This window comes from Hemicordylus capensis, chromosome 4 (assembly GCF_027244095.1).
Source record: "Hemicordylus capensis ecotype Gifberg chromosome 4, rHemCap1.1.pri, whole genome shotgun sequence".
Lineage (NCBI taxonomy): Eukaryota > Metazoa > Chordata > Lepidosauria > Squamata > Cordylidae > Hemicordylus > Hemicordylus capensis.
In genome coordinates this window covers 241,431,999-241,452,711 of record NC_069660.1, presented here as the reverse complement: position 1 = coordinate 241,452,711, position 20,713 = coordinate 241,431,999, and the positions used below count along the sequence as shown (strand labels likewise).

At 40.5% G+C, this 20,713-nt stretch overlaps 1 protein-coding gene across 17 annotated transcripts in view; it reads right to left on the bottom strand.

Moving 5' to 3' along the window:
* EPB41L3 (erythrocyte membrane protein band 4.1 like 3) overlaps positions 1-20,713 on the bottom strand; it is a 219,037-nt gene that overhangs the window by 51,495 nt on the left and 146,829 nt on the right. For 13 of the 17 annotated variants that reach the window (XM_053248620.1, XM_053248617.1, XM_053248625.1 and 10 more), the window contains exons 9-12: positions 12,407-12,559; positions 9,763-9,860; positions 8,749-8,924; positions 4,475-4,695 (exon numbers count right to left, since the gene is read on the bottom strand). In XM_053248620.1, the coding sequence (XP_053104595.1) occupies positions 4,475-4,695; positions 8,749-8,924; positions 9,763-9,860; positions 12,407-12,559 (648 nt within the window). The remainder of the gene's footprint in view (positions 1-4,474; positions 4,696-8,748; positions 8,925-9,762; positions 9,861-12,406; positions 12,560-20,713) is intronic. The other 4 variants (XM_053248622.1, XM_053248626.1, XM_053248629.1 and 1 more) reach the window with 1 other exon arrangement.

Below are 20,713 nucleotides of genomic sequence, written 5' to 3'. Positions count from 1 at the left end.
GACTATAATTGCACCATCTCAATGCAAACCAGAATTCCTTGAAGGAGGGCTAAATTTAATAAAGCAGTATAAAACTGCTATAAGTTTATAATGTTGAAAAAGCCTGTAAGGACTCACAAGGAGAATTTCTGCAGTGGTGCCATATGCTCCTAAAGAGCTCCACCACTATCAAGGAAAATGTCCACATCATCATGAATTTGCACATGAGAAGAGATACTAAAATGTTACCCCACAAGAGAAAAGCACAACCGTGAGAAAGCAGCTACTATGCATATCAGGTTGCTACCTGACATAGCTTTTCCAAAAGGATACGATTAATTTTTTAAAAAAAAAACAACCTCTTGGATGATGATGATGATGATTGATAATAATATTTATTATTTTAATTTAAATATTCTTATCTATTTTGTGTCAACAACTCCAGCTAAGTCAATGGTAGACAGATTTGAATATTGTTATCTAAATTGCCCCTCAAGAACTTCACACAAGTCATGCCAGAAGACAGCATAAACTCATGTTAGAATCCTCTTTGGAAAACTGTGATCTGGCCATATTCATGCTCTGGTGACATCTGGATTAAACTCTTATAATATACTTTAGATGGGAATGCTTTTGAATTCTGTCTAGGACTAGAACATTTTGTTCTAGAAACTCTAGTTAAGAGGCTCTTACTAGACATGTGTCCTAGAACAACTAGAACATTGTGCTCATTAACAAATGAGCATAATTTGCCATTATTTAAAGATTTTCACAGGTGTTCTGGGTACACTTCAAAGGGGTGTTTTTTTAGCCTTTAAAGTCCTAAGTAGTCCAGAACCAGGATATCTGAAGAATTGCCTACTTCCATACGAACTCCACCTTCTGAAATAACACTACCAATAATAGGGCCTTGCTCACATGGTGCCAAATCTGAGGATATTTAGGAGAGCGGTAGATTTTCCTTGATTTGTAATGACTTCAAATTAGTATTTAGCTGTTTAGTGTATTTACATGGCTCCTGAGGATTCTGTTGCTGTTGAAAAATGTTGTGTGTGTCAATTTTCCTATTATTATTGGTTTAAAATTTGTTGTAAACCACTCTGGACTGCCAACAATGCAACACAGCTGTAAGTGCCCTTAAGTCCATTGAAATTAATGTTCAAAGTGCATTTAATTCTGAATTAGTTGCAGTCACAGGCTGACATCCTAACAAAGCATGTGCATTAAGAGAGTCTGCAGAGGTACACCAGGAATCCTCGTGCAGCTACTTCCAATACTCCAGTGCTCATGCTGCTGTACAACAGGGCTGAAGAGAAGCTGAATGAATTATCTGCATCTGTCTTCACGGCAGAGGATACTGAGTGTATACCCGCACCTGAACCAAGCTTCGCAGGGACAGAGGCTAAAGAACTGAGTCAAACAGAGGTGATGAGAGATGACATTCTAAACTGTCCGGAAAAATTAAAAATTAACAGATTGCCAGAGCGAGAGTCCTTAAAGAACTCAAGGGTGCAATTGCTGATCTCCTCGCAAAAATATGTTACTTGTCCCTGCAATCAGGTTTTGTACCAGAGGACTGGAAAATAGCCAATGTAACACTGATTTTCAAAAAGGGATCCGGGGGATCTGGGAAATTACAGCTGGTACTCTCCCCAAGTCCTGCTATGTTTTCCACCACAAGTCCTACTATGCTGCCTCACCATGGTGTGTGTGGGTGTTCCTGTGAGGGATGAGAAAAGTATCCTGGGAGGTATACTCCTAGTAGGATCATCCAGAACATGAAGCAAGCAGGCACCTACATTGGGCAGCAGCAATACAGGAAGGTGCTGGAGGCAGACGGTCACTTTAGTGATGACAAAGGCATCATTTCACACTGCATGGGAGCAGGCAATGGTAAACCACTCCTGTATTTTACCAGGAAAACCAGATGGATAGACAAGATAGAATGATTGTGGATGTAGTCCCGGATGATGGGCCCTTCAGGTCTCATGATACTCAACATACGAACATACGAACTCAACATACGAAACACAAAGATGAGCCCATTGAGATCTTCAGGAGAGGTCCGTCTGCATTTGCCACCGGATTGTCTGGTGGCCACTCAGGGACGGGCCTTCTCCGTTGCTGCCCCGAGGCTTTGGAATGCGCTTCCTAGTGAAATAAGAGCCTCCCCATCTCTGACAGCTTTTAAAAAGTCCTTAAAAACACATCTGTTCACCTAGGCTTTTAACTGATACTGTTTTGATTGTTTTTAATGTTGTTTTAGAGCATTGTTTTAATTTTTTTTAAATTGTTGTGTTTTAAATTTCTTGTTTTTGTTTTAACTAATGTTTTGATGCTGTTTTTATCTGTTGTGAACCGCCCAGAGACATAGGTTTTGGGCGGTATAGAAGTATGTAAAATAAATAAATAATAAATAATAAACATGCTACTGAGGAAGAGCTGAGGATCTTTCAGAGTACCGATGGTGTTTATGATGTGGTTAGGTTAAAGCCTTTTGGATGTCTAGATGCTAATTTTGCAATGCGGGGGAAAAAAATCCGAAGCTGCAAAGACAGAATTACAGTGGGTACGTGGAAGGTAAGCAGCATGAATATGGGAAAGCTTGACACAGTGAATGATGAAATGAACTGACTACAGATTGACATCCTGGGCATCAGTGAATTAAAATGGATGGAAACAGAACACTTTCAGTCAGAAAATCATATCATTTACTACTCAGGACACGAAACACAAAGAAGGAACGGCGTTGCTTTCATAGTCAGGAAGGATATAGCAATGACAGTACTTGTGTACAATGCAGTCAGTGACCGACTAATATCAATTAAATTTCATGGACAACCCTTTAACATGACAGTTTTCCAAGTCTATACCCCAACGACTGATGTAGAAGAAGAGGAAGTTGATGAGTTTTATGCTCAAGTTCAGTCTGAAATTGACAGAACATGTAAGCAAGATGTGCTGCTGCTGGTTGGAGACTGGAATGCCAAAGTTGGAATGGTAAGGAGGAAAACACGGTTGAACTATATGTAAGAGTGTCAATCATCTTTATAATTACCAGCTCTTCTAATTTTCTAATAAAACTTTTAAAGGAAACCTCAGTCACTAGAGTTCCAAGATCAGTCATGAGTAGGATTCTTACGACATGACACCAGTGTTATATATAATTGCAAATTTTCTTCTATTTTAGCCCTGTAAATGAACTACAGGTGCAGAGCCAAATGCTGTAATTTTTATTTATTCTTAGAATCTTATTTCAGTTGCCTAGAGATACTAAATCAAAAACCGTATCAACTGAGCTGCTGTAAGAGAGGAATGGAAAATTGGCTCATTCTGTGAAGCAACCATAATCTATGAGCCACCCAACCAACCAATTAGCAAGATGGTCAGCAACATCACAACCTAAGACAGCACTGCATTTGTGTTATTCAGGAGCAACTCTAGGCTGTCCTGCTGGAGTGGTAAGGTGGATCAGTAATAGACAGATCAAATGGAGTGATGTGGGGCAAAGGTTTGCAAAGCACGGAACTTGTAGGAGAGTGGTTGTGGCAGAAGTGTACAATGGGCAGGAAGGACTAGGGATAAAGTATCTATGTGGTGCGGCTAAAGGCATTTTGACTACCATGAAGAGACTGGCAAAGACCTACATGCCTTATATTTGGTGATAAGCTGGGATTGGAACTGGAAAACTCCTAACTGGATGGGACTTGCCTCACCTGGCAAGCACAGAATAGTCCTTAGCTAGCAACATGACAGCCTTCAACAATTCCAGGTGTTGTGCAGCTACAGATATCTATAGGTGTGGGTGCTGAAAATCTTGGCCTTGTTCCTTGGTTGTACTTGCTCTTTGTTGTGTTATAGCTTCTGAAAGTAACCTATCTGCTGAGCACCTTGTGTGATTTAAAATAATAATTGAGGTTAATTCAATATTTATTGTGGCAGTAAGATGGGATGGAATGGATGCCAAAACCTAGACTTCTGCATCATGGATTAGAGAAATGTAGTAACAGTGATCCAAAGATTAGCTAAAAGAAAGCAAATACCCTTCGAATCAGAAAAATCAGAATGGACACAATGATTATTATTATGAACTCCTCAGAAATAATCAAGCAAGGCAAAAGTGAGCAGACTTTAAAAAATCCAAGTCAATCTAAAAATAAAAGTTCTTCATCATCTAAAAGAAGTACAAATGTGGAAGCCATCTCAGTTCTCAGTTGTAAAGCCATTTATATGTTCACAATTTGCCACATTGTTAGTAAATCCTCAAGAAGTCAACTGTTTCTCTATAAAATCAGATATGTGAATTATACATTACAACAAATATATTTGCCACTGAGCACTACATATTGATTGATTGATTTTATATACTGCCTGACTCCAAGGCTCTAGGCGTCTCTCCATTGTGACTGTTCTCAAATTTCTTTTTAGCACTATCATTGTGGCACTTCAAATATTGTTTAGTTGACCAAGTTAAACAGAAACCTGAAGACCATACCTTTGTATCATGGCGTATGGCTGACACTGGAGTGACTTCCTCTGCTTTCTTTTTTTTATTCTGTTCCTCATCCTTCTCTTCTTCTGCCTTTTTCTCTGGAGTCACAGTTGTTATCAAGTTGGTTTGAGAGATGCCTTTTGTCGTGGCATACTGGCCAGTACCAACCTCTGCAGCAGACATAGAATCCTTCATGTACATTTCATGGTTTTCATTCACTGATGCTAAAAGCAAATATAATTTAAAGAGGTAAAGTCTGAAAGAAAGTGTTCTGCAAAGCTAAATAAAAATAGATTGCGAATTAAAGCTACTTGCCAAACAGATGAAAATATCATGTTTCAAAAACATGCAGAAACATGTATTAATGCTAAGTAAATTTGCAAAGGGATTAAATTAATATATGTGTGTATATACACACATACACACACACTTGAGAATTTATACATATGCACATACATGCAGATGCTTCATAACACTACTCAGAATACTTAAGTTAGCATCAAAATACTGAAATGATCTGAATGCACTGCAATATTCTTATACAAGAGAAAGCAAGAAATAATCAGTATGAACCTAGTAGTGTAAATGGCAAGGGAGGAATTTTTAAAATCTGTAATATAATGTAACCAGATGCAATCCAAATAAAACAAAGCTGAAAAAAAGGATATTATTAAGCTAAACAAAGCATACGGATCTGAACAAGGTTTACCAATTCATTGGAAGGAAAAAAAGTAAAGCCTTAGAAAGCTGAATATGTTAAAAAAAACAAAACACCAATGTATTGTACAAGTGAAAGTATCATTTCATTATATATCTGTAAAAACATACCAAATCTACAAGGTACACATGAAAATAATCACAGGTAATCAAATATTCATGTGTTTGGCTATCTTAAAAATCCAAATGATAACTGTGTGTATAGCATACTATCAGATAGGGCATTTTCATCTTCATTCTATGGCAAGTTGAACTATTTAGCTGCGTATTGTACCTTAATCATGAAACATAGCTGTGTAAACTATCCTGGGGTAATCCATGGGGTAATCCATGGACTGATATGAGGAAAGCAACACTAATTTAATCAGCATCTATTCAGTTACTCAAGTATGTTACTGTCTTTCAAAGATTCAGAGGACATCCTGAATAATTCTCTCTCCTGAATTAAAAAAAATATAGCTTTAATCTTCTCTTTGTAGTCCTAAATTAGGCTGTTCTCCGCAAAACTCACATTCAATATTGTCTCCTGCCAGAGCAGACTTACAACAGTTCAGTAAATTAAAAAAACCAAAACATATGCAGGTCTGAAAAGCTTCTTTCCCCCCCTTGCCAGTGAATTTGTAAATTGATCCAAGCAATCCAAACAAACTGCCGCAGGCTGTACCTACAGGTTATCTCTTAATTTAAGCACATGCAACCCAGCTGAGAACTGAGCAACAACTTTAATAGTAGCAATAGTTAATAACTATATACATCTTTCTTCCAAGAAGTATGTTGCTGAAATGTTATGTATGTTGCTGAATGTTACTGAAAACTACTCATATATATAAAAGTGTGATCTAGTAGCTGTGTGTTGGCTTGAAACTTGAACCCCAAGTACTAATTTCCATCACAACTGCAAGTTATGGATCTTGCAGAATGGCCTTGAACAAGTCACTATTTCTCAGCCTAACTACCTTGCAGAATTGTTGGATAAACTTCCATTCTGAGCTCTTTGGAGAAAGAGCAGGATACGAATGAAATAAATTGTTCTAGTAAAAACTAATCAGCTTACTTTCCTTTCACTGTCTCTACAACTAGACTAAATTTGGTTCAAATCGAGATCCACAAGTTAGATCTCTTGTGCTTCAAATGTTCATGTGTCCACTATCTTGTATCGGGGTGGATGACATCATTACAGACTACACCACTGAGAAATAAAATAAAAGCCAGATGTCTGTAACTTTATACCTGGGTAGTTCCAAGTTTAGTACTTATCTGAATAAACTTGCTCATACTTGTCAGGGAATGCAAGGTAATGACTGTACTATAAACCTTCTCACCAATGAATATTAAATGACCAGTTTGAAACAACACCTTCTCCATTGTGCTTTCTTTACAATGATTTTTACAAGTTAATGTATTTGTATCCCTGTTGCTTCTAAGCAGTTTAGAAAAAGACCTTCATAATTCTTAATTACACCAGATTTGTCCAAATTATCTGTAATTCATAGAGGTGGGCACATCAAATTGGCATATGCATCAAAATGTATTGGGCCAGCTTTTCCTCCAGCAGCAAACCTCACTAAAACACTCCAAATACAGTTTGTTCCCTACTTTTAAAAAGTGGTTTATTTTCTGTCTAGAGGGGGAAAAGCACCCAATAAACTATGTGACCCATGTGTGCATACAAGACAACACCTCACTAGATTGGGGCCATTCTGCTTACTCTTTGGTTACTTTATCAACAGGGAAAACTGTCAATTACCATCTAGGTAACTGTAAATCTACATCCAGTGTGTGACTAAGAGTAATTAACTAGGAAGACAGCAACATTCTAACAGTGAATAAACAGAGCATTGTATAACATGAATATCCATACTGTCGTAACCATCTAGCTAACTATGCTGCAAAACTGCAGCACAGCATTTATGCCACAGCTTTTATATTAAAACATTTTGTAGAGTGACTTGCTTATTACAAATTAACCAAAAGAAAAATAATGTTAAGAACCATTTGAGCTCTGGGAAGCATGCATAGCTGCTTAGTAACCAGCAGGAAGGATATTAGTACTCAAAAGATCAGCATTAATAAGTGAGAAGTGCCTATGTTATCAATTCCATTCGGGGACAACAGGGGGCAACAGGGATAATCATTCATTCATTCAATCACATTTTTCCACTGACCCTCAGCAATCTTCAGGATTTGCTTTACTAAACATTTACAAACCTTCCCAGCTACATTCTTTTTAGATGTACCATATCCATATATCCATAGTAATCCATATGGATTACTACTTCATATAAGAAAATCATATATCTATTACCTGTGTGCAATTAAAACAGTATTGTATTGAAAACAAGTTAAATGACTTGTTTAGTTTATGTTTCTGTACTTGGCTAGATTTAAAGGGATGCAAGTTCCTGATTTCTGTGAGCAACAGGGAAAGCATAGAAAACAAGGAAAGGGATTCTAACTCCAATTTTTTTAATTTAAATTACAAACGATAAATTCATTTATTTACATAAAAAGCTGAATGCATGCAAGTGCCAAGTACTGGATAAACTGCTGAAAATGAGAAACAGAGACTACTCTTAGTCCAGCTGTGAACTATTTCTACAAGCCCCACAGAAAATATTTTCTTAAGGCTAGTTTCGTATATGATGCAGGGTCAAAACAGTAGATGCAATTACTAGGTGCAAACACTTCAGTGCAACATGAGAGTAAGACCTGAAGGATTTTGCATTATACGATTTGGAAATAAAATTCAACATGAAGTTCTTCAGGCAGTTTAAGGCTACTGTGTGATACAGTAATCTCTGGCAAAAACGTGTCAACCACAGTATCTAGGAAAGGTACAATATATAAGTTATTTATATAATATTATTTAAATATGTTCCTTCTACAGTTAAGTTGGAAAGTCCAGCTGAAGTTTAAATCTTTTCAGGTTCTAAAGGTTTGAAACTCCTGCAAAGGTTTTGCACCCCTCTTAAGAATCTTAAGAATTCTCTTGGGTAGTTAAGCCCTATGGTAACTACTTCAGTTGCCTACCTTTCATCATGAAGTTTACAGACACCAATATGCATCATAATGAAATAGAGATCTGATGTCAGATGTATACAATAAACATGAATACTAGGCCTCTCCTTTTGGTTATGAATGTGACTGTATGCTAGTCTATGCTTTGGAATTTAAATAGCAAGTTCTCTCTGACCACCCAGAACCAGTCCATCAGTGCACTCGGCTAGGGCACCCTGAAAAACTGAGTAACAATAGTAAAGAATCCCCAAAGCAAGAGACCACCAGTGCCTGAAGAAATAGGTCGGGAAGAGATTGAAGTGTTGTTCCTCTTTCCACAGCTTGTGTATACTGCCATACAAACAAGCCCAGGAAAAACAGGCAGCATATATTTACTGAATAGGCACCTCCTTATAACAAATGAAATATCATGCATATACTTACAAATGCTGTCCGAAAGAAGCTCAAGGGACATGAGATTACAAGTTGCTTAAATCTGTTCAATTATTTTTATTTTTTAAAAAGAGACAACACACCAAATAGACCATCAAGAGTTATCTTACCCCCATCTAGGCTGCGAGACATAGTATAGCGTTTGCTTGATGAACGTTCAAAGTAAGGCGCAGGACGGTCTATCAATGCACTGGCTCTCCTCGTTTGGGCTTGTGTCCTCCCACTGTAGCGAAACTTGGAACCTAAAGTCAGGAATTTCTTTGGAGGAGCTTCTGGTAGCAAGAGCCTAGAATATATGGTAGAGAATGACAATATATGTAGACTATTTCGAGTGCTAAAAAGCTGAAATTCTGTGTTTTCAATTTATGTCTACATTTTATAATCCTTGAGTTGGAGAGATATAAATGCAGCAGCACTCAGTATTACACGAGAACTATATTGTTAATATGTTGGAACATCTAAATATTCAAAGTATATGGAACAATAATTATATCAGTTATTGTTTCAAGAACAACATATGCCAACAGCTGGTTCTTCATAAGATCAAAGGGAGAAATAACTATTTTTTTCCTCAGCAATTGACTGAGACTGACTGTACTTGACTACATGTTCATGCTGACACATCTGCAAAGGCTCCTGCATTCTGTAAAAAACCAACCACACCCCTCTAGTACTAAGATAACACGAACCAATTGTCTGAGTCAGTATTAGGCAGATTCATACAATTCTGAGTTCCAAAAATCATACTGTTTAGGAAGGGATATGAAAAGGGATCTGACATCAATTTGGTGTGACAGTGTGAATTATTTTTTTGTTCCAGTTTAGCTAACCACAATAAGTTGCCGTTATGTCACTTGGCACAAAACCTACAATGGATCAGCACAGCGTTTATATGATACAGAAAAATAGTACAAGCCAAGTACAGTATTAGATGATAGGTTCACATGGTTTTCCTCACATTTTCATTAAATTGGTTTGTGTATTACAGTACAGCTAAACATATCTGGAAAGAATTTCACTGGACAAAAGGGCAAGAACGTTACACAGACTTATTTTGTATCTCTATTAGATTTTAGGTTTCTGTTCTGTATTTGAAAACAACCCTTTAAAAGGAAATAATGTACCTGAAAAATGTATGGTGTTCAACACATACTTTCCACAAACGTTTTGCAGCACGATGATTTGGCAATTTAAACCCAATAGTGCTTTCAAACTGCTCAAACTAGGAGAGAATAGAACATTTCATTCATTTCTAGTTAAGATATATCAAATATAGTATGACACATTTATTTCAAATAAATCACTCAATCTATATGTTTCACATCTGTACAAACATATTACATATAAAACAGACCAGGAGACCACTATTTGAGCTGCCAAGTTAAGCACATAACACTCATGGGGAATTCTAGATTTATGATTGCCCATGAAACCTTAATTTCATTATTTGTGAGAGACCAACCTCCGGGTTGAGTATAAGAACATTCCTGGAGGAATACATCATACCATAAAGAATACACAAGGGAGGAAATTAAGGTAAGAAGAGCAAACTGTTACTCCGGGATTTCCTAACAACTTTAGTGTTGAATGCAACTACCTAATATTATTTTAAGGTATATCATTCAAAATAATGATGTTATGTGTCAGAGCTGCACAACAGATAGGAAAACATATTTGGCTTTGAAATTGTACACACAAATGCCACAACAGAAAATTTTGGTGAATGGGAAGACAAAAGCACAATTTCCCCCCACACGCTAATTATCCATGTGCAGGGCTTTTTTTTTTCAAATGGAAGAACATTCAATCTTGTGAGCACATAACTATGATCTGAAGGATACAGCCCAGACACAAGGTTTACTATGACTTTTATTTGGTGAGATATTAATATCAGAAATATTAATGTTATACTAGAGAACAGAAGAAACACACTCCTAGTTTGCCTCAGCCTCAGATTTACTATTCTTGAAGATGACCGACTGAAGAGTTTGTAGTTTCTTGGGAAACAAAAGAGTTCTTGATTGCAGATATGCCCTTGAAAAGACTGTGAACTGATAATTTAGTGACTCTACATTGTAATGTTTATTACGATCCAGTGGTTTCATGCCATTTGCTATGATCACAATCATGCCACCAGAGGGCAATCTTTTAACAATACTGTAGTCTATCCAGACAAGATGTGCAATTAACAACATCCTGTAGAGCTATCAGGGCTGCAAAACTCAAATGCCCTAGTGGGCCAGAACCATCCACAACTTGTCATGCAGGGGCCAAGATCAATTTTTAGCACATTATTACGTTAAAATTAAAATATTATTAACTTATGGATCTATTCCCCTTGTCAATGGACCAAAGAATAATGACCAGAAAATAGGTCCTGTATCTACTCAATCAGTGGGGCCCCTGGAGTGCAAGCCAGCCCAAGATAAATGCCAACTCCTCTCCTCTCCCTAAATACAGGTGAAACTCGGAAAATTAGAATATCATGCAAAAGTCCATTAATTTCAGTAATGCAAATTAAAAGGTGAAACTGATATATGAGACAGACGCATTACATGCAAAGCGAGATAAGTCAAGCCTTAATTTGTTATAATTGTGATGATCATGGCGTACAGCTCATGAAAACCCCAAATCCACAATCCCAGAAAATTAGAATATTACATGGAACCAAGAAGACAAGGATTGTAGAATAGAACAATATCGGACCTCCGAAAAGTATACAGTGTACTGTGCTTGCTTGGCCAGCAAACTCGCCTGACGTGACCCCATAGAAAATCTACGGGGCATTGCCAAGAGAAGGATGAGAGACATGAGACCAAACAATGCAGAAGAGCTGAAGGCTGCTAATGAAGCATCCTGGTCTTCCATAATACCTCATCAGTGCCACAGGCTGGTAGCATCCATGCCACGCCACATTGAGGCAGTAATTGCTGCAAAAGGGGCCCAAACCAAGTACTGAATACATATGCATGCTTATACTTTTCAGAGGTCCGATATTGTTCTATTCTTCAATCCTTGTCTTCTTGGTTCCATGTAATATTCTAATTTTCTGGGATTGTGGATTTGGGGTTTTCATGAGCTGTACGCCATGATCATCACAATTATAACAAATTAAGGCTTGACTTATCTCGCTTTGCATGTAATGCGTCTGTCTCATATATCAGTTTCACCTTTTAATTTGCATTACTGAAATTAATGAACTTTTGTGCGATATTCTAATTTTCCGAGTTTCACCTGTAGTTGTTGCTTTCAGGCTGCAACCTTAGGCATGCTTACACGGGAGTAAACCTCACTGGATACACCATGGAACATATTTCTGAGAAAACATACATAAGATGGTGCTATAAGGCAGTTTCCAGCTCCTGTGTTGCTGCAGGATACCTGGGGGCCACTAAAATAATCCCTGAGGGCCGAATCTGGCCCCTGGGCCTTATGTTGTGCATCCCTGAGCTAGATAAACCAGAGCATACAATCCACAGTTATTCTGGAAGGAATGTATGTTTGCCCTGATTAATGTCCGATTACTAAAACAGAGTCTCAAATATGTATATAATCTGCTAATGGAAGGTTTTACTGGATGTGTGAGTTTAGGTGGTGATGAAACTAAAACACTTCAAGTCAGAATTATCACTATGAACAATCACACAAATCAAGTGTTGCATGAAACTGAGCAAAGATCTTTCTTTTACCTCTCATTCACTAGTCTCTCCAGCTGTTGGTTGTTGGCAAGAAATATTGGAAATGTTCTGCTCACTGAAGTTCACTTACCTCCCCTGGTCGAATTTTGATGTAGAAGTTATTCCTCTTGTATGAAATTTTGAGAACCTTAGGCCAGGCAAACCTGTTTATTCTGAGTCTGTCCCGATAAATCAAAAGTCCACTTGCACAGACCCCTAACATGATTTCAACCCCTTCAGAGTCCTATAATAAATGATAGTAAGTGAGTAAATAAACAAACATGACTTGGAGGAGCTCTCTTTCCAAATATACTTGGTGTTCCATGTTGTCTTTAGAAGTGTCATGTTTCATTTTCACAATCAACTGTTTTATAGAATACACAGGCACTGACTTTAGTAACCAATTTCAATTTCCCCCTTTTTGTTAATCTTTTGAAAATGTGTCTAGGGATCAAGCTAGTTCCCCTTTCACAGCTAAAACACGAAGCAATCCTGCATATGCAATAGCATCCTAATGTCTTCTAATCATCAGTACAGGGCTGAACAACTTCGGCCCTCCTGCAGTTGTACTATAACTCCCATAATCCCTAGTTATTGGCTACTGTGGCTGGGGATTATGAGAACTGTACTGCAAGAACTCCAGTGCAGCCTAATGGCGCAGCGGGAAAAAGACTTGTCTGGCAAGCCAGAGGTTGCTGGTTTGAATCCCCACTGGTATGTTGTCCAGACTATGGGAAACACCTATATCGGGCAGCAGCGATATTGGGAGACGTCTAGTGAGCCCAGAAGCATCATATATGAGCATCTAAGCACACGACCTGTCAGGCAATAGGGTGCTGCCAGGTGGGGGTGGCGGCAGGAGGCACCTTTAAGCATAAATTAGTAGGTGCTTACCTCTGCTCAAGGCACACCTGCAAGCTGCTCCAAGCAGCAGTATGCCGCCCAACACTGCCTGCAGTGGGGAATCCGCTCTGCCATTCACCTGGCTTCCATGGTGCCGATCCCCCACCTGCGGCCAGGTGAGTGGCAGAGTTGATCCCCTGCCTTATTGGAGTGCTGGATGGCATGCTGCTGCTTGGAGCAGCTTGCAAGTGTGCCCAGAGCGAAGGTAAGCACCTACTAATTCATGCTCAAAGGTGCCTCTCACCACCCCCACATGGCCACTACAGCTGCCAGGATTTGAAGTGCTGAGTTTAACTGGATGGTGAAGAATAAATACTAAGCTGCAATCTCCACAGTGGGCAGCTGGATGGCAATTCTTATAACATGGACAGTATGAATCATGGTCTGTCAGGGCTTGACAGACTATCAGATAAAAGGAGGTGGGCGAGGAAGGGCTGCCAGACCCCAATGTTCTAACCAACATTCCTTTTTAATAGATTCTATTAATGATATTTTTGCTAAAAATTCCAATGTGTATTGACTGAAGCTTTTTCAAAACTGTTATACTACTAGAATAAAATATTCAGACTTCTATTTATTGGCTAACATTTGTTGCAGCCTTAGGATGATGGTGTGCAGCCCTCATGGAATATTTCTGCAAGTGAATAGGGATTTTGCAGGGAAGAGAAAGCAAAAATTGCACACCAATCCCCCTCCCTGCATGCTACACTGTGAGGCAAGCCTTGACTGCAGCTAGTCTACCCATGCCTTATGAGGGCAGAGGTGTTGCTCCACCCTCCTAAGGCTGCGGAGAATGTCAGCAATTCTCTCTTTTGTAATTAATGAAGCTCTTCTCATGATCAGTTAGGAGAGCTTCCGTCGGGTCTGCGGGGAGAGCAGGTTAACTTACCCCTGCCTGCAGACGATCACTGAGCCGTTCCTGGGTGGCCAATTGGCCGCCCACACAATTACTGGCTCAGTCAAGGAACTGGGTGGGGCTGCTGGGATCGGGGGCCGCTTGGTCCCCAGAAGTCACAGGATGCCCCGTGCAAGTGTGCAGGGCATCCTGGGGAGACCCCTGGGACTGGAAGGCTTGTTTGAGCTTCCCGGCAGGGGTCTCCTTGTGTGTCACTGCAGTGCAGAGGCACGCCACAGCAGCACACAATCAGAAAACCCGGGTTAGTGGAGCGCTCGCTCCACTAACCTGGGTTAATGGGAGGACTACTTTGGCGGGCTACCCAAAGCTCCTTTAGCCCGGTTTCCCCTCATCGCGAGAATAGCCTCAATATGTATTATCTTTTTGTAGCATTTTTATCTAGACCTCATTTCTTCCCAGTTTGTTATTCATACGTGCTTGATAAAAATAATTGTGTTTTGGCAAGTAGTCGTAATATCTCTTTTTCAGATGAATTTTCAGATGGCATAATTTACACAGAATATTTCACAGATACTACTCTATCTAGCTATCTATCAATTAGATTTATATACCGCCCTTCCAAAAATGGCTCAGGGCAGTTCACAACATGATAAAAACAATTAAAACAAATTAACAATTAAAATCAAACTATTAAAACACAGTAAAACCAACAAAACAGCTAAAAGCCCTAAAACAGTATAAAATTAAAACTACACATTTAAAAAGCTGAAAAAGCTTAGGTGAAGAAGTGGGTCTTCAGATGTTTTTTAAAATAGTCAGGGATGGAGAGGATCGCATCTCAGCAGGGAGTGCATTCCACAATCTCGGGGCAGCAATCGAGAAGGCCCGTCTCCGTGCGGCCACCAGACGAGCTGGCGGTAACTGGAGACGGACCTCCTCAAGTGACCTCAGTGGACGGTGGGGCACATAACGAAGAAGGCGTTCTCTTAAATACCCAGGGCCTAAGCCGTTTAGGGCTTTATAAGTTATAACTAGCACTTTGTATTCTGCCCAGAAACCAATTGGCAACCAGTGTAGCTCCCTCAGCAAGGGAGTAATGTGGTCTCTCCGAGATGACCCGGAGACCAACCTGGCTGCCGCATTCTGAACCAACTGAAGTTTCCGGACTACGTACAAAGGCAGCCCCACATAGAGCACATTACAGAAGTCCAGTCTGGAGGTTACCAACAAATGTACCACTCTTTTGAGGTCACTGATCTCGAGAAATGGACACAGCTGACGTATCAGCTGGAGCTGATAGAAAGCACCCCTGGCCACCGCCTTAACCTGAGAAACCAGGGAGAGGTGTGAATCCAGAAGTACTCCCAGACTGCGGACCTCTTCCTTTTGGGGAAGTGTGACCCCATCTAGAACAGGTAGATCAAAATTGTCTCTGGAGTTCCGACCCCACACAATAAGTACCTCTGTCTTATCTGGATTCAGCGTCAGTTTATTCTCCCTCATCCAGCCCATTACTGCCTCCGGGCAGGCATTCAGGGAAGATATGCCAGCTTCTGAAGAAGTAGATCTGGGTGTCATCAGCATATTGATAACATCCCGCTCCAAATTCCCTGATGATCTCTCCCAGTGGTTTCATGTAGATGTTGAAAAGCATTGGAGAGAGTACGGAGCCTTGAGGGACACCATACTTAAGCTCAGATTTTGAAGAGCAACAGTCTCCAATCGACACCATCTGGAATCTATCCGAGAGGTAGGAGCAGAACCACTGTAAAACAGTGCCTCCCACTCCCAACCCCTTCAGACATTCCAGAAGGATACTATGGTCGATAGTATCGAAAGCCGCCGAGAGATCCAAGAGGACCAACAGAGTCACACTTCCTCTGTCAATTCCCAACTGAAGATCATCCATCAAGCCGACCAAGGCAGTCTCCACCCCATAGCCCGTCCAGAAGCCAGTTTGAAATGGGTCTAGATAATCAGTTTCCTCCAAGACTGCCTGGAGCTGAGAAGCCACACAGTGATCATTCTCATATATATATATGTATGTGTGTATGTATATATATATATATATATATATATATATATATATATATATATATATACACACACACACACACACACACACACACACACACACACACACACACATATATATATACACATATATATACATATATATATTTCACAGTGATCATATATTAAACATCAACAGAACAACAGATGACGCTTACTCCAGCTCTTCTCTAGTCATGCACTGAGATGTTGTGCTGATATGCAAAAAGATTTGGGGGTGGGGGTCGGACACAGCATGCCTTCTGGTGGAATGCTGTCCACTGAACCACACACAGGTTTCCCATTCCAGTAAAGGCAATTAATATAACATAAAAGAGAAGACCTTTATTCAGTGAGCCATGTACACTTCTCTGAAATACTCTGGAAATTTGGCTGAAGGCCTTTTGAAATCCATGCATCTATTGTGCACATTTATCCCAGTTTCTGAAAACATGTTATGAAGAATGAAAACACTCACAATAGTATTGACTTCACTATCTTTTCCCCTCCTGCTGAGTGGCTTTTTGCCAAGAACATGAATGCTTTCACTCTATAGTATCTAAAATCTGCACATATCTTGCATGGGGGTGAACAAAACATAATTAAGTAACCGCCGCTTTTGACAAACATACTGGGGAAACATACTAACAGTGCACATGGGCTTCTCACAAAAGCACACACACAACACTAAGATCCGCACTTCTTAAGCATGAGTACTCTTGCACAAGAGTGTAGCAATTTTTGTTGGTTTCCCCTTGCTCTGGCAATGCTATTTGACCTGTGGAAAAATACTCCCGAAGGCTGTGCGACCCTCAGGGATGTGTTTCCACCATCAAAGAGTGCTTCTGGAGCAAGGCAAAAGTCTTTCTGCTCTACATGCTCCAAAAAGTGCATGCCTTTTGGTATCTAGGAGGCTAGTGTGCATGTGTGCTGTTGGTACACTCACATACAGTTAGGATGTTAGTCACTATTTCATCATACAATGAAGCTTATCTTGGTTTGTTAATGTGTTCTAGTTCAATAATTATAAAAAATAGGCAGGATCTGGACTAATTCCTATTCAATTTAATGGGACTTTAGTTAGTAATGACTTATTTCAATGGTGTTTAGTTTTGACTAAATTAGACTGGATCTTGCCCACAATTTAATTAAAAATGACAAATCCAAGAAAAGCCTACTTCGGAGCAAATTACAGAAGTATTCTTCAGTAATTAAATATGAAATATGACTGTTCTGAAGGGTCCTATCCCTTGCAGCAGTGCTCAGGCAGTGCTGAAGGCTGCACCAGCATAAAGGGACAGAATTAGGTTCCAGAGCTAGAATAAGGGGAAAGGTTAGCCACTAGTTCCAGGCCTGGGACTTCTGGGAGGAATTAGTTACTTCCTGGGAGGAAGTGGCATTCCAGAGAAGAGTCAGTTGCCTGCTGGTCTAGGAGCAAGAGGAAGCAACAAGCTTGTATTTCTCTTGCAAAGAAGGCATCAAGCAAGAGAACACAGCAAAGAAATAAGAAATAAATCACCAAGAAAACAAGAGGGGAAGGAGAAACTTAGTCTGTTAGGGCTGGAGATTTTCTAGGCTTTGTTTTCTGGCTGGGGGGAAGTGTTTGTGTCTTTGACCGAAGAGTAGCCTGAGCAGGGGATTCACTCCAGGCGAGTGCCAGCCTCAGCTTGTGGGAGGGGTCACATTCCTGAGCACAGTCAGTTTGTCTGCTGGTCTTGAATACAAGGGTGAAGGCCTGAGAGCATAGTGAACAGGGAAAGCAAACAGGGCATTGGAATTTTGTGGAAGTTTAGTAGGAAGTGTGTGGGGGAGCCTGAAACAAGTCCGCTTGATCACAAGGAGCCCAGTGGGAAGAGAAGGTAAGTACTACTCCCTCTTTCATATTTTTGATAAAGGAAGTTTGAAGATTTAAACAGCACCAATACAGCTAAGACCTAACTTGCTAATAAATTATCTCCAAATACTGTGAACAACCAACAAAACCAGTTATGAAGATAGAAAGCCAAGAGAGGGGGCACTTCCCAGAGTATCGCATTTATGACTATTTGCCCCATGAGTAGAAGTCATGGATGTGCGTTCGGTGCAAGGAGCTCCTGGAACAGGTTCGTTCCCTCGAGACCAAGGTGGCGGATCTGGAAAAGCTCAGAGAGACATGTGGACGAGACCATCAGGGACGTGGTAGAGGCATCTCACTCCAAGGCTGATAGCTCCTCTGCTGTCAGGGAGAATGAAGGTCTTAGGGAAAGATGACATCAGTCTGAGGAAGAGGGAAATGCTCCTTTAGAAGGGACCCCTTCTGTGGACAATGAGCCCATATCCTCTCACACAGGGGATACTCCTAAGGAGGGCGAGGGCCTCCTAGTGGGTGATACGATCATTAGAGGATTAGAGAAATGGGTTTGTGACCTGCATGTTGACTGCAGGGTGACTTGCCTATTTGGTGTGAAGGTTGCGGACATCACGCAGCATCTAGATAGGCTGTTATGCAATGCTGGAGAGGAGACAGCTGTTGTGGTGCACGTCGGCACCAACTATGTGGGGAAATGTAGTTGGGAGGTCCTGGAAGCCAAATTTTGGCTGATAGGTAGCATATTGAAGTCCAAGACCCCCAAAGTAGCATTCTCAGAAATGCTACCTGTTCCACGCGCAGGTACAGTAAGACAGGTAGAGCTGAGGGGTTTCAATGCGTGGATGAGACGTTGATTCCAGGAGAAGGGGTTTAGATCTGTTAGGCACTGGGATACATTTTGGGGCAAGCAAGGCCTGTACAAAAGGGATGGGCTGCACTTGAACCAAGATGGAACCAGACTGTTGGCACTTAAAATTAAAAAGGTTGCAGAGCAGCTTTTAAAATGACGACTGGGGAATAGCCAACGGGAGCTGGGCAGTATCTGGATCAGCAAATACCATCCTTTAAAGTGCAAGGATGTAAAAGATTCCAGTAAAACAGAAGGGGGCAGAGCAGAACTACATAAAGAGCAGACAGGAGGCTGTTCTAGCTGGTCAAAGAGATTACAGAGCCAAAAGAAAGACAGCATACACCAGGTAAGAGATTCAGCATATAGGTGCTTATATGCCAATGCCAGAAACCTCCGAGCCAAGATGGGCGAACTGGAGTGCTTGGTTGCTAACGAAGAAATAGCTATAGTGGGCATAACAGAAACATGGTGGAACAGTGAGAACCACTGAGATATTGCTATCCCTGGATATAAACTCTAGAGAAAGGACAGGGAGGGGTGCTTTGGAGGTGGAGTAGCACTGTATGTCAAGCAAGGGATAGAATCTAACAAGCTAAAAAACCTAGGTAGACTAGAGTCCTCCACAGAAACCCTGTGGGTGACAATACAAGGCCTGAAAGGAAACGTGCTACTGGGGACGTGCTATCGCCCTCCGGATCAAAAAGCTGACAGTGATTGGGAGTTGCAGAAGGAAATCAGGGAGGCATCAAGAAGAGGCAGGGGAGTAATAATGGATGACTTCAATTACCCACACACAGACTGGGGAAATTCACAGTCAGGTCATGACAAAGAGGTCAACTTGCAAGATACATTGAATGACTGTGCCCTAGAACAATTGGTCTTGGAACCAACCAGAGAAAAGGCGACCTTGGACTTAATTCTGAGTGGCACCCAGGACATGGTGCCTGATGCCAGTGTCATCAACCTCTTAGGAAACATTGACCATAGTGCAATCACATTTGGCATAAATGTGGGGAGAGAATCACCAACGAAGTGTAACACAGACTTTTTGAATTTCAGAAGAGGAAACTTCTCCAAAATGAGGAGTATGGTGAAAAGAAAACTGAAAGGGAAAATCAAGAGAGTCACTCCAGAATGCATGGAATGTACTCAAAACCACAATACTAGAAGCCCAATTAGAATGTATACCAAAAAGGAAGAAAGGTATCACTAAGTCCAGGAGGATGTCAGCATGGCTAACAGGTAAAGTCAAGGAAGCCATAGAGGAGAAGACGACATCCTTCCGAAAATGGAAGGCCTACCCAAATGAGGAGAACAGAAAGGAACACAAACTCTGGCAAAAGAAATGCAAGGTGACAAAAAGGGAGGCAAAAAGTGATTTTGAGTAACATTTAGCTAAAAGCATCAAGGGGAATAACAAAAACTTCCTTCAATATATCAGAAGCAGGAAACCTGCCAGGGAGGCAGTTGGACTGTTAGACAATAGGGGAGTGAAAGGGATTATTAAGGAGGATATGGAGGTTTCAGAGAAGCTAAATGAGTTCTTTGCATCTGTCTTCATGGCAGAGGATACTGAGCATATACCTGTTCTTGAACCAGGCTTTTCAGGGACGGAGGCTAAAGAACTGAGTCAGATAGAAGTAAAAAGAGTTGATATTCGAAACTGTCTGGAAAAACTGAAAACGAACAAATCACCAGAGCCGGATGGCACCCATCCAAGAGTCCTCAAAGAACTCAAATGTGAAATTGCTGACCTCCTTGCAAAAATATATAACTTATCCTTGCAATCAGGCTCTGTAGCAGAGGACTGGAAAGTAACAAATGTAACACAGATTTTCAAAAAGGGATCCAGGGGCGAACCGGGAAATTACTGACTGGTTAGCTTAAT